The sequence below is a fragment of the Tetrahymena thermophila genome (assembly GCF_000189635.1).
Source record: "Tetrahymena thermophila SB210 genomic scaffold scf_8254747, whole genome shotgun sequence".
Classification (NCBI taxonomy): domain Eukaryota; phylum Ciliophora; class Oligohymenophorea; order Hymenostomatida; family Tetrahymenidae; genus Tetrahymena; species Tetrahymena thermophila.
Window position 1 is genome coordinate 1 of NW_002476507.1, and position 14,200 is coordinate 14,200.

Below are 14,200 nucleotides of genomic sequence, written 5' to 3' on the forward strand. Positions count from 1 at the left end.
CCAACCCCAACCCCAACCCCAACCCCAACCCCAACCCCAACCCCAACCCCAACCCCAACCCCAACCCCAACCCCAACCCCAACCCCAACCCCAACCCCAACCCCAACCCCAACCCCAACCCCAACCCCAACCCCAACCCCAACCCCAACCCCAACCCCAACCCCAACCCCAACCCCAACCCCAACCCCAACCCCAACCCCAACCCCAACCCCAACCCCAACCCCAACCCCAACCCCAACCCCAACCCCAACCCCAACCCCAACCCCAACCCCAACCCCAACCCCAACCCCAACCCCAACCCCAACCCCAACCCCAACCCCAACCCCAACCCCAACCCCAACCCCAACCCCAACCCCAACCCCAACCCCAACCCCAACCCCAACCCCAACCCCAACCCCAACCCCAACCCCAACCCCAACCCCAACCCCAACCCCAACCCCAACCCCAACCCCTGTATTTATTTTTTAGAATATTTTATAATTTAGAATCTTTAAATAAATATATATTTTTAGATATCTAAAAGTCAAAAAATTTAGTAAAGATTTATGTAATATTTATTTTAAGACTAGGAAATTTATTTTTACGGTTTGATTTTTTTAATTTCATTGTTATAAAAATTTTATCAGTGTTTTTTATTGTCCAAATATAATATCTTTAGAATAAAATATTTTAAAAATAATAATTCCATGAAATAGATTATATTTTATGAAATTTAAACAAAATAATTTGACTTAGAAGGTCTAAAAAATAAATAAAATAAATTATTTTTTAAAGTTTTAAATGCTTTAAAAATTTTTTGAAAATAAATTTCAGACTATTTTATGAGGAATTTCTTTTTTAGATTCTCCTAAATTTAAAATATCACTAATTATAATAATATAGCTGCTGATATTTCAAATTATATTTAATTATCTATTGAATTTTTTATATTCAACAGTTTTTATATTTTTAAACATTATTTTTAAAAGAATTTATTCAATTTCTAATTTCTGAAAATTCATATTTTTTTTAGCTAAATTTGTTTTTTAAAAGGGTTTTTATTTTATTTGTAACTAATGAACAATATATATAAAGCATTTTAATCAAATTATCAAATAAAAAATTGGCTATTCAAAAGTAGAAACTATTCAAACAAAACTATTTGTAAGTTTAATAATCTTAAATGAGAATAGATAAAAATAAGTCAGTGATGACAATAAATTTTAACTGTACTGAACATAAATTTAAAAAGTGTAATTTAAATAAAAATGATGAAAAATTTAATATTGGGATTAAAATAAAAAAAATGCTGATGATAATGATTATAATAAATTTAAATTAGTTAAAGAATTTGTTATTAATTTAAGATAGTCACTAATAAGTATAAACGAATATGTAATGATGACAAATAAAATCAGGTTTATAATATAATCAATATTATGGTTGATTATTTGATGGGTTAATAGTTAGATAAATACATATAGAATAAACTTAAAAATAATTGAGCAATTTTAGTAATAAATGATAAACACAAAAATGAATTTTGTTTAGTAATAAATAATATCAAGTAAGCTTTCTCTAATTATAAAATATTTAGATTAAGTGCAAAAGCATTATAGTTTTGCTGACCTAATAACTAATAAAGTTAAATAAAATAAATAATTGTCTATTTGTTTGTTTTTTTTAGTAACACGCATATTAGAAAATTTTATGTATCTTTTTCTTAGTTATGCGAAGCAAATCAAGAAATTAATTGGTTTTTTAGTTTACATTTAAATCAATCTATGTAAAATTAAATTATGGATTTCGTTATCAATAATTGAGCTTTACTTTATGAATTTGTTTTAATTAATTTACGTTTAATGTTCTTTTCAAATTTCGTTTGTGTAAATTTTGTGGTAAATTATTGATTTCTAAATTAATCTAATTATTTCAAGCTTTCATCTCTATCTTTATTTTTATTTCTAAAATAAACTAGAAAAAACCAAAGTTGATTGATTGATTGATTTCTTTTTCTCTCAATTTATTTAAATTTGGATTACTAGAACAATCTCTTATCTGCTATTTTTGCCTCAGCTAGCAAACATTTTAAACAATTCGAGTAAAAAATTCAACATTCAAATTTTCATATAACTATCACAAGCTATTTTAAAAAGAACAATAAAATTTGTAAGCTAAATTACAGGAAAAACATCAACTAGTTTTTTTTGATAATATTTACAAGGACTGAAAGAAATTGATTGATAATTTTACTGAATATTAAGATATTCTTTATATAAAGCCAAAATAAAATGAGTTGATTTGCATTACTTTCTTTAATTATTTTACTTGAAAAGCTGATTTTAATTATTATTTTTAACAAAACCTATTTATTTATGTCTATCGATTAAGAACTAAAAGAACAAAACTAACAATTTCTTTGTTTTCTATACATGCGCATAAGAGGTCTCCAAATAAAGAAATCTTAAATTGAGTTTGGTAGAGATGATAATATATAAGTAATATTATGTATGATTGATTAATAGAAAGGAAATATATCAATATTTTTCTTATTTTTATTATAGATTAATATAGGAGTGAGTATTTTATCTACTTAGCAACTAGCATTCAATTTAGAAATCATCTAGAGAGAAGATAAATAAGCTCTTTAAACATAATAACTATATCTATGTAGATATCTAATGCGGCAATTATATAATCATCCATTGTATATGTAATTGATTTCTTTCCACTTAATCTTTATAGATCGAATACAAGGTATAGTGAAAATAACCCAATAATAGCCAAACTAACTATTACTTAGCTCATATAAGATTGATAGCTGCCAGCGACTATCAATATAACTATGACAGCTAGAGGGAAATAAATTAAGAGGGAGGTCTTCATTGTTACGTCAGTTTTTGAAAAACAGGCATAAATTGAAAGAGCAAAGACAATTATTGTGGTTAAAGCTCCTGCTAATAAGACAACTGTTGGGTTAGTGACTCCGCAAAGATAACTTATTAAAAAGCTCTCAGAAAAAGTATAAAGAAATAGCAAAATATAATTTTTAGGAACTTGGCGACAGAAGTCACGGAAACAGTAGAGCGCAAAGAGGAGTGCTATGTTCAAAAGTAGACAAAATATGGTTAACCATTTATTGTTTTATTAGAAGTTTTGGTAGGTAGGAGAAAATACTCCAACCAAAATAAAAAGTGTGGTGATTATAAGCTGCGCACAAATGATTCCAAGAACCTTACGGATAAAAGCTCTTCTTGTGTCATCGCTGGAAAAAAGCGAGGTCATTTCAGGCTGACATTGCTCAATATTAGCTTATTCTAATTAAGGATCTTCATTCATCTTCTTATTCTAGTTAATTTTTTTCTCCAACTCATACATATCTATTCTGACATCTTGATTGTTTAGAGGAAGTGGAGAGTTATTTGAAGGAGAAGGGTTATTATTTGCTGTTATTTAACTAAGATTATTTTCTTTTAGTCGGAGTTTTTCCTAACCACCTGTATTTTAGCTCTTTAATGTTCTTTTATCTAGAGAATCTCCAGTATTTAGTTTCATTAGCTATTTCATTGGTTATTTTTCAGACATTTCAATTGTATTTTTGCTTTAATTTGCTGATTTAATGCAAGTGATGATTAATTTTTTAACTTTTGTTTGTTTGTTTGTTTTTTATTTTTAATTAACTTTTTTAGTTGGATTATATTTTTTATAATCAATTTTTATTCCTTAATGTACTTATCCACAGATTTTTCTTTTAACATTATAATATGCTGATTCAATAATGTTTTTTTTTACGGATAGCTAGGCTGGCTTTCATAATTTTTTTTTTCAAATTCTGTTTTTATCTCTAATGATGTTTAACTCTTTTAGATATAAATGTATTTTTTATGGATAAAACTTTTACTAACTTAAGCTTTTATGCATTTTTTATTGTAATCTCTTGTTTTAATTATATTTCATAAGGACTTTTAACAGGATATTTCACTTGTGTTTCATAGATAGTATTTTAAAATACATAAAATATATTTATGTCTCTGTAAACAACACTTTTAAATTAGAAGTGATCCTATTAAGTTGTTTTACATTGATTGTATATAATTTTATTATTTATATTTTTATCAAATTAAAAACTCAGTTTCTTTTACTTGTTTTTTTTAAATTATACTGTTTTTTATAAATCAACCTATTATTATTCTACCCAAAAATCGTTTAATATAATATAATGTAATACACGAATTTCCTTTTTGAAAAATAAATTACCTTTACGTAATTTAGTTATTTATCTCAAAATTAATGTATTCAGATTTTTATTCTAGAAATATATATGTTTTTATTTGACATCGCCAAAAAATGCAATAACTTGTTGCTAAAAAAATAGAGTTGATTAAAATCTATAAAACCTATAAATAAATAGCAAAACTAAGCAAATAATTAAATGTATTTTCTATTTTTTGACCATAGATCAATTTTAAGTGATATCTAAAAGATTTTGATTTTTGTTTTGGGTATTATTTCAATAGTTTTACATTTTAAAATTAGTTTTATAATAAAAGGGTTAAAAAAACGTTGCTTAAATGGAGTGATTATTTTTTTGCTTATAGAAAAAAAGGAATATACATTTTAAGGTAAAATTATTATTTCAATTTTAAAAAAATCTAAATCTGATGAATTATTTATAAAAAATTTAAATTTTGTTACATGAAAAAAAAATGTATTATATTTATTCTCGATTAGAAAAAACTTAAATTTTCTTATTTGAAGTGATTTTAATAATAACTCTGATTGAGTAGGAAATTCAGCTATTCTAACCATACAGAATATAAGAATTACAATTACAAACTCATAAATTTGAAAATTAAACAAACACATTCAGTATATTTTTTAAATCACTGTTCACATTTTAAAGAATTAAAATTTACCACTCAATGTTGAAATAGCTATTATTGAATAAAATAGCAGTAGTTGGCTTAAAATTATTTTAAAATATTATCTAATTTAATGAATGCGTTTTATTTTACAATTCAAACTGGTTTATATTTTTTTTGTGTATTGTAACTTAAAAAATTGAGATTTATTTAAACTTAAAATTTGTGAAGAATTAATGTTAATATAGATATTTACAGAATACTTTACAGTTTAAATAAAGATTTGGTAAATAATTAACATATTTTTAATTAAATTTCATAATATTTTTTATCAAAAGCATAAAAGCAATCATTGCATAATATTTTGTATCTATTTCAAAACCTATTTAATTCTTCTATTTGTTAAAATATATTTACTGGCAAAAATAAATATCCTCAAAATATTTTGAATTGCTAAATCACTAATTTTTTCTAGATATTGTCAATGCATTTATATAAATCATTATAAAAATAAAGAAAATATTATTAAAATAAATAAATATCAATATAAAAATGAGAAAAAGAAAAGAATTTAAATAAATTATATTAATTTTAATTTATCTTCCAAAAAAGCTAAACAGCTCTTTATTTTAAAAATATAATTAAATCAAATAATCATGTAAATAAAGTTATCTACAAAAAAGTAAGTATCAGTAGGTATAACACATTTTATTTTATATATTATTTGTTTGTTTATTATTAAGAAACAGATTAATTAATAAATTTTGTAATAAAAAATTTAAGAATAAATTTTTTTTCTTTAGTTTGATAAGGTAATATGATTTTATTCAAAATAATATTTATATTTCTTAAATTTAATATTAAAAATATTTAAATAAAATTAAATTTTTAAAATATAAAAAAAAATTTATTGTTTAAATTAAATTCATTAGAAAATTATTATTTTAAATAAAAATAAATTTCAAAAAAATAAATACAATAATAAACTTAAATAAAATTATAATTTTAGATACTTTGCAAAAAACTTAATCAAAGTAAAAAAAATAAATTAATTTTAAAAATAAATTTGTTTTGGTAGAGTAAATTTTAATGAGAATATATTATAAATGAGTATTTTAAGATTAGAAATATGGATAGATTGATTGATAGATAGATAAATTTTTGTAATATTTTTAACAATTTGAAAATTATTTAAATATCAAGAATTATTTATTAATTTATTTCTTTTCTATTTTCAAATTGATTGTATTTTTGTGTATGTATGAATGCATTTAGTAGCATATGAATATTTATAAAATTACAAACAACTTTTGAAAAAAATACATAATTTAATTTAATTGCAAAATACATTCAATTTTTTATTAATTAAATATAAAATATATTAACTAATTGTATATTTTACACTTATTCTATTTATATTTATATTGTCAACTCAAAAATTATGGTAAGAGAAAGACAATATTTGAGCAAATAAGCAAATGTCAATTCTTAGACGGGCAACGTATCAGGAAGTATGAACTAGTAGTCAATTAGCAATACAAATACAAGTAATATTTAGAATTAATTAGCGAATGCAGGAAACCATTCTAAGAAGAATTCATAAAGTAATATCTTTTCATATAGAAAGAGTCCTTAATCTCAATTGAACGATATCGTTCTTTAAAGCAGAGTATAGCAAAATCTTGGATAAAAAGGGATAGAAACTCGTTATTAGAAAGATAATTAGTAGTAATTCGGTTAAAGTCAGCAGCATTTTTAATAAGAAGGGTATTAACAAATTTATAATCATGATAAAAATAATTCAAAAGGTGATGTTGTAGGCAAATTCTAAAATGGTTTTAAGCATATCAATTAAATGATTTAAAATGTTGATAGGGAAAGCAACCTATAAAAAGAATAGCAATAACTTTAGTTTCATCAACAATAATTGCAGTCTTAGTAGTAGCAGTTGAATTAATTTACTATAAATACTTCTAATAGCAGCAATAATTATAACAATAACAACAACAATAAAAGATTAAATTCTCCTGCTTCCTCTACTCTTCAATTACAAGGACAAAATATTTCTCATAGATAATCTGTTGTAGGAAATAATATTGAAGAGTTAAAGCAATCATTAAAGCAGGGATTAATTAACTATCAATTTTAGAATTAGGATTCAGATAATTTATAAAATAACCCTTAAAATAGTAATTAGCAAATTAGCAATCCTATTTTAGCTAATAAAAATGGTTAGAATAATAGCAATAATCATGATCCAAATGAAAATCTTTCTATTTTAGCAAGTAAACTCTCTGAAATAGCATAGAATTTTTCATCTCCAGGGAAAAAATTAAATACAGCTTCTTCAACAATTTATGCAAACAATTCAAACGTTCCACCCTCAGCTATGAAAAGTAGTAATACATTTATACAACCTAACAATATTAACTAACAATATAGTTAATCTATGCAATCCTCTCGTCATGCTTCTGGCAATCTTTACACTGCAGTATCATCTAACAATTAATTGCAAAATAATTAGTAAACTCATTAACAATAATAATAGTAAGTAAAATAATAAAACGGAATTTCAAATTTGAGTAACTTAAAATATTCATAAAGCATTAATTAAAATTTAAACTATCAACCATAAAATAACAACAATTATAATAATTAGCAACTCTAGGATTATATTTAAGAATAAAATATTAAGCATTTTTCTCCTGGAAGGTATGTCGTTAACGAATATACTAAGTAACCTACTTCCTCATTAGCCACATCTATTGCTAATACTCAAAAAAAATCTCAATAATAGACTTAATAGAAATAAAACCAGAATTTGAATGGTATTTATTAAGATATGTAAAGCAATCAAACTACTTCTAATTAAGAGTTGAAGCCTTTTATCACAGACAGAGTGGTATACAATTAAAGTAATTTGAAATATAGATTATCAAAATATTAAATTTATCTTTTTCTTATATAGATTGATAGAGATATTTTTAAATTCTTAATATTTTTTTAAAAAATTATTATAAGAAGATAGCTCAAATTTTTCTAAGAATTAGCTAGAAAACAATCTACAAATCTAAAATGTTGGGAATAAACAACAAAGAAAAGGTGCTTTTAACAATAATATAACCAAAAAAAAGAGATAAGAAATGAAAGAATACCGCCATTTTTCAAGCATAGATTTTAAAAACTCTGAATAAAACTCTCTCATAAATAATACTCTTTAGCATAATCATAACATAAGTACCTAACACAATGTTAATAATACAGTTAGTCATAATTTATCTCAAATAAGAAACATAAGCTAAATACCCATGAATTAAAACTCTAAAAATGTAACAAGTATCTCAGCTGCAAATACTTCCAGGTAATAAAAGACAACACAAAATTAAAATGTAATTTAAACTGTTAATTCTTTGATTTCTGTTGAATAAAAAATGCAATTAATGCAAGCAAATAAACTTATTAACAGCTTGTAAACCAATACAAATGCTTCTTCAGTTATTAATACCAATGGAAGTTGTTAACAAGATAATAGTAAACTTATTTAGCAAGATACTCTTAAAATAAATCATATAGCTCCTAATCCTTCGGCTTAGTCAACAATGGCTAATCCTACATAACTAACAAACTAAATAGGATTTAATTAAAACAACCAATATAACAATTTATAAAATTAAGGAAATAACAGCAAGAGCAATAATGTTTATATTCTTAATAAATAGCATTAACATAATTCCAGTTAATCTTAATTATAAAAGTAAGAAAATAGTCCTAATTCTAATGCACCTTCTAGATTAACAAACAGAAACAATACTTAAAGAACGCAGTCAAATGTAATAACAAACAAGAATTCAGGTTAAAATTTATTAAGTTAAAGCATCTAATAAAATAATGGACTTAATAATGGGAATAATAATTACTCCTTAAACGCCAATTTAGGAAAATCTACAAATACAGTAAGTTAAAATTCTAAAAACAAATATTCATTATATCTACTTCAGCCATCTCATTCTCCTGGACACTAAAACTCTAGTAACTTGTTGTAAAATTAAGGTAGGGTGTAATCAGCAACAAATAATTCCTCAAGTAATTCAAATTAAAACAAATTAAACTCAAACATCCATAATGCTAACAGTACATTACAAAATAATTACTTGCTTAGTTAAAATTCTTCTAAGGTATTAAACCCTGCATATTAAGTAGCAAACAATAACTCAAATAGCGGTAACAGCAGCTTGGGAAAGCTAACATAGAACCTGTTTGGGAATCTAAGTATTCTATATAGTAATGTTAATTCAAGCAATGGAAATATAAATGGATTAAACAATAATCTTGGTACCACAAGTAGTCCGAATACTTATAATGAGATTAATTAAAATTCTACAAATAATCTTAATTTAAAAATTTAGAAGCAATTATAGAACCGATAATACCCTCAATAAACATAATAGCAATAATTTAATTTATTAAGCTCAAATATTGCTTAGTATAAAAAGTAAGGAGGTTCTACATCTATAGGAGTTGTTTAATAACCTTTGAGTGCAAAGAGTCCTGAATAAATGATAAAAGAAAGAAGAAAACACTCTGAGTCAACTACTAACCATTCAAATAGTGCAAATAATACGAATGTAAAAATGTTTACTAATCTATCTTAAGGTAAGCAATTCGAAGAGGACCTTATTAAAGAGTAATAATCTGCTTCTTTTTACAAAAATATTTAAGTAGCGACAACTAAAAACTCTTTATAAAGTTCTATTTTACAGTAAGAACCCACTGTTTCTACTAAATCAGGTATCAATAAAACCAAGTTTAATTAATAACAATTCAATACCAATGAGCAAAATTAATTATTAAATTTAGAAAAAGATAAGATCATTTAAAAGAATTAGAAAGTTATGGTTTATAAAAATTCAAGCAAAACTCCTGAAAGAGAGCGTTATCCATTCAATACATCATCTTCATCGTCTAGAAAAATAGAAATTCCTAAAAAAAGCAAAACTCCTAAAGATAGAGTACCTTCAAGTTAAAGTTCTGCTCCAAACTCAATTGCCTTAGACATAAGTTAAAATAAGGATCTCTTATAAAATAATTCTAGGCTTAAATTAGATGAGAGATAAATAATTAGTAATACTAATAATAATCAAATAGCCAAACATATGTAAAATAACATCATTAATTATCAAAATTTTATCTAGTCACACAAACAAGTAAACACATTAGATTTTAAGTATTAGTAGTAAACAAATAATTCAGATGACTAAAATGAACTCTTAAAAGATTTTATCCTTGAAGATAATTAAAATAACTACAAATTCTCTTCAAAATACTAAAATGGTCATAATGATTTACTGTAACAATATAATAATTTGCAGTTACCACTGAATCATGTAATTTTGCAATAAAATTTTTTAAATGAAGAAGACGATAAAACTAATTTAGAAAATGAGTAAAATTACTAATAAGAAGAATAGAAATTTGATTAAAATAGCTTAGCTTAAAATATCTATGATCACCAACAAAATATTTCAATCAATTCTTCTCATCTTTAAAAATTCAATTAAGATTAATCATCGAATATTTAAAATACAAACCCTAATTAATAGCTATCAGACTCTAACAATATAGGTTCTTCTGAAGTTTCATCAAAAATTAATAATTCTCATAACTCTTTTCTTAATCCTACAAGTAATAGCTCTTATAATCCAATAAAATTATAAACAATTGACTCCATGATTATACATCAACCATCTCAAGTATTGCATACTGGAATGACTGCTGACAAAGTTTCTTCATAGCCTTATCAAATCAATTAGCAATATGATGAGAGTAGAGATTATCATGAATATGCAGATTGTAGTAATGTTCTGAATAATTCACAGGGGATAGATTAGAATAACTTAAGAAGTATATCTAATTTAAAATAATAAAACAATGCTTACATAAATGATGAAGCAAATAACGACAATAACATAAATGAAAAATACACAGGAATTATAAATATGTAAAATTTAGAACAAGCAATTCAGTAATAAAAAGGAAAGCAAGATAGATTTAATTAAAATCAATAAGATTTATAGAATTTTCTTTCAGACAATTAAACTAATCCTGATCAATTGAGAGAAAAAATATATAAATAGCAAGAACAAGACCTAAAAAAGTATGAAAACTTAAATTAATTCTTAAAGACAAATTAAAAACAACTAATTAATAGTTCTGAAAAAGAAATTAACAATAAAAATTTACAAGATGATAGCAATAAACAAAGTACCAAAAATCTTAAATAATAGCTAGGAGATAAAAGGAAGTATATATTCTAAGAATCAAGTGATAAAAAAAGAAATTAAACTCCTGTAAATCAAACAAACAAAGGGATATCATCTTATCATACACAAAGCAGCACAAATAAAGCAGGAGGTCATCACAACCAATTAAAAATTAATTAGGATGAAATGCACAATTATTTAAATTCTTCAGCAAAAAAACCATAAAAACCTAACACATAATCAAGTCCAACGAGTAAAAACAACTTAATGCAAAACTTTTAGTCATATGAACCAAGTTTAATAAAAAATTATCCTTAAGTTCAACAAGCATAAGCTTAATAATATAAATTTTCTGAAATAGAGAAAAATAACCCAGTTTCAATTCTAAATACATAAAACTCACAAGATTATTGTGAATAAAAAGAAGAGTCAAGCACAATTAGTGATAGACTTTAAAATATAAATAATGTTAAATAATAATATACAGATTAATAAATTGAGCTTAATTTAAATTAAAATGGATACTAAGATTAAGTAGTCAGTTATGAGAAAGCTCTACATGCAAATCTAATCCAAACTCTGTCAGACCATAAGCATAAGATAAATGCAATAGCTTATAATAGCTAAGATAACACAATTTTTACAGCCTCACATGACTATAATTTAAAAGCCTTTACTTCAGCTTCAGGTGAATAGTAAGATTATTATTGTTTCCAAACTATAAAGCATAAAAGATGGGTAACTTCATTAGAATACATACCTAATTTTAAAATTCTGCTTTCAGGTGGTGCAGATGGACTAATTAAATTATTCAGGCCTTCATAAAATACTATTGTTGAAAGCAATAGATAATCTAATAATTAATAAAATGAATAACTTATGACTACAGTTTAATTAGAACAGTTCAACAAAGGTCATTCAGGTACTGTAAGTGGACTTAAATATTTAAATGATACTAATTTGGTAAGCTCTGGTTCTGATGGATATGTAAATTTGTTTGATTTAGAAACACTTTAAGTTAAATAAAAGTTTAACTAAAATTCTGTCATTTAAAGTATTGAATGGATACCTTAAAGCAACCTTTTACTTAATTTAAATGAACACAATCTATCTTTTATTGACCTAAGAGATAATAAAATTGCTTTTTAGATTTAGAACTCAGATTTTTTATGTCTGAAATAATTAGATACAAATTGTTTTTTAGTTGGAACAGGGCAATATTATAATCAACAGACTAACCAAATTTGTGAAAATACCCCTTCAGCCTTGTTATTTGATTTACGTAATAACATGAATTAACCTGCAAGTATTTTTAAACCATTTAATGGAAGTAGAATTAATTGCATTGAAAAATATGAAGATAAAAATATTTGTGTCATCGGCACTGATTAAAGCTTTGAAAGTATTAATTTAACAAACAACGAAGGAAACATACTTGATTCCTAAATTCCTTCTGTGAGATGCATTTCAATCGATAATGTTCACAATAGAATCTACTTAGGTTGTTAAAACCATGATCTTAGAATATACAAAACATTTTGAATAACAATCAACATAAACACAAAAATAATTTGATAAAAAGCAATAATTAAAAAAAAAAAATTAAATAGTAAAATAAGTTAAATAAAAGTTGTTGAAATATATACTAATTAATCTATTAAATATTTTCAAAATAGTTAAATATGTATAAAATTAATAAATATTAATTAATTAATTTATTTATTATCCATTAAAGAAACAGGCTTATAAATTACACCTCTTTACAATTAAAAAAATAATTTCCTTATTTTTCAATTTAAAATAGCTTCTTTTTATTAATAAATTGATAAATAAACAAATAGTTATTTCTATATTTAATATTCATTTTATAATTCTTATTGTATGTATCTCATATTATATTTTCAATATTTTAAAATTTTAACCCATAAAAACAACAATTAAATATTTCAACTTTAAAATCAATTCAAGTAATATAATTAAGGATTATTTCAAAAAAAATCATTACAAGATTCTTAAAAGTTGTTTTATGGAACTTATTCAAATTTATTTTATAAAATTCCTTCAAAAGAAAAGTATAAGCAATCAGTTTATGAAGGAGATATTGTTTCAATCTGAAATTAAAATGGACAATTGCTATTGCTTTCTAATCTAGTTATTGATTCAAGTACTTTATTCGCAATAGAATGCTCCCCAAAATCATTTGAGCCTATGTATAATATGATATTTGAAAACTCTCGAATAGACCGTTAAACAAAATAATAATTATTGTTTCGCTCTTTTATTTATTTTAATTTATAGTCATAAGCTTCACTTAAATCTTAAATTGTCCTTGAAAGATAATTTTCAAATATTTATAAAGCTTTTTTATTAGTGTATGACACTCTAGTAAAATATATTTCTTATGTAATTTATGATAAGAAAGAAACAACAGCATCTCCACCAATATCATTTGAGTAAATAAAATAATTTTTATTTCTTGTAGATAATTGCTGATCTGGTTATACTTGATACCTATTTTAGTATTTCTCAAACATATTAGTTTGAGAATACCCTTTATTATTCATAAAACTATACTGATGAGAAATTTATATTTTAATTAAAATTTATAAAAATAGGTAACTAAATTAAATGGAAGATTAATAAATTTTGGTGGATATTTGAGGATTAAAATTTTTATTTTTAATTAATTTATTTCAGTAAAAATACATTTAGAAAAAAATTTAAAAAAAGTGGTAAATAAATTTTGATGAAATTTTACAGAATTAATAAACAAACAAAATAACTAAAAAGTAGATTTGGAATTAGCATAAATAGCTGTTAAAGAAATTATTTTAAAGTTTAATAATAAAAACATTTTAAGAGAAATATTTTTTGTTAATATAATTTTTATGAATTAATAAATTTATAATATTTCATTATAATTAATTAATTGTAATATTAAAAACCACAAAATATTTGATTAAGTTTAAATCATTTTTATAGTTAGACTAAAAACATGATACAGAAAATAAGGTAAATCAACAGAATCTTTACCTTTTTTTGGTGGATTTAATTTCAGAATTTTATAGTTTAACTCATATCTCTATCTTCATCTAAGAC

The 14,200-nt window shown here is 23.7% G+C and overlaps 3 protein-coding genes across 3 annotated transcripts; 2 read left to right on the forward strand and 1 right to left on the reverse strand. All coding sequences in view use genetic code 6, as the record gives it.

Moving 5' to 3' along the window:
* Positions 1-1,500: 1,500 nt before the first annotated feature.
* TTHERM_000140739 (transmembrane protein, putative) lies at positions 1,501-1,977 on the forward strand (the record flags this gene model as incomplete). Its single annotated transcript, XM_012796329.1, has 1 exon — positions 1,501-1,977. One exon carries the CDS (start codon positions 1,501-1,503, stop codon positions 1,975-1,977), a length of 477 nt encoding a protein of 158 aa, XP_012651783.1.
* Positions 1,978-2,598: 621 nt separating this feature from the next.
* On the reverse strand, positions 2,599-3,564 carry TTHERM_00140740 (inhibitor of apoptosis-promoting Bax1 protein; the record flags this gene model as incomplete). Its single annotated transcript, XM_001011011.1, has 1 exon — positions 2,599-3,564. One exon carries the CDS (start codon positions 3,562-3,564, stop codon positions 2,599-2,601), a length of 966 nt encoding a protein of 321 aa, XP_001011011.1.
* A 2,592-nt stretch (positions 3,565-6,156) lies between these two features.
* On the forward strand, positions 6,157-12,643 carry TTHERM_00140750 (WD domain, G-beta repeat protein; the record flags this gene model as incomplete). Its single annotated transcript, XM_001011012.2, has 2 exons — positions 6,157-7,756; positions 7,866-12,643. Exons 1-2 carry the CDS (start codon positions 6,283-6,285, stop codon positions 12,641-12,643), a joined length of 6,252 nt encoding a protein of 2,083 aa, XP_001011012.2. The 5' UTR covers positions 6,157-6,282.
* Positions 12,644-14,200: the final 1,557 nt, after the last annotated feature.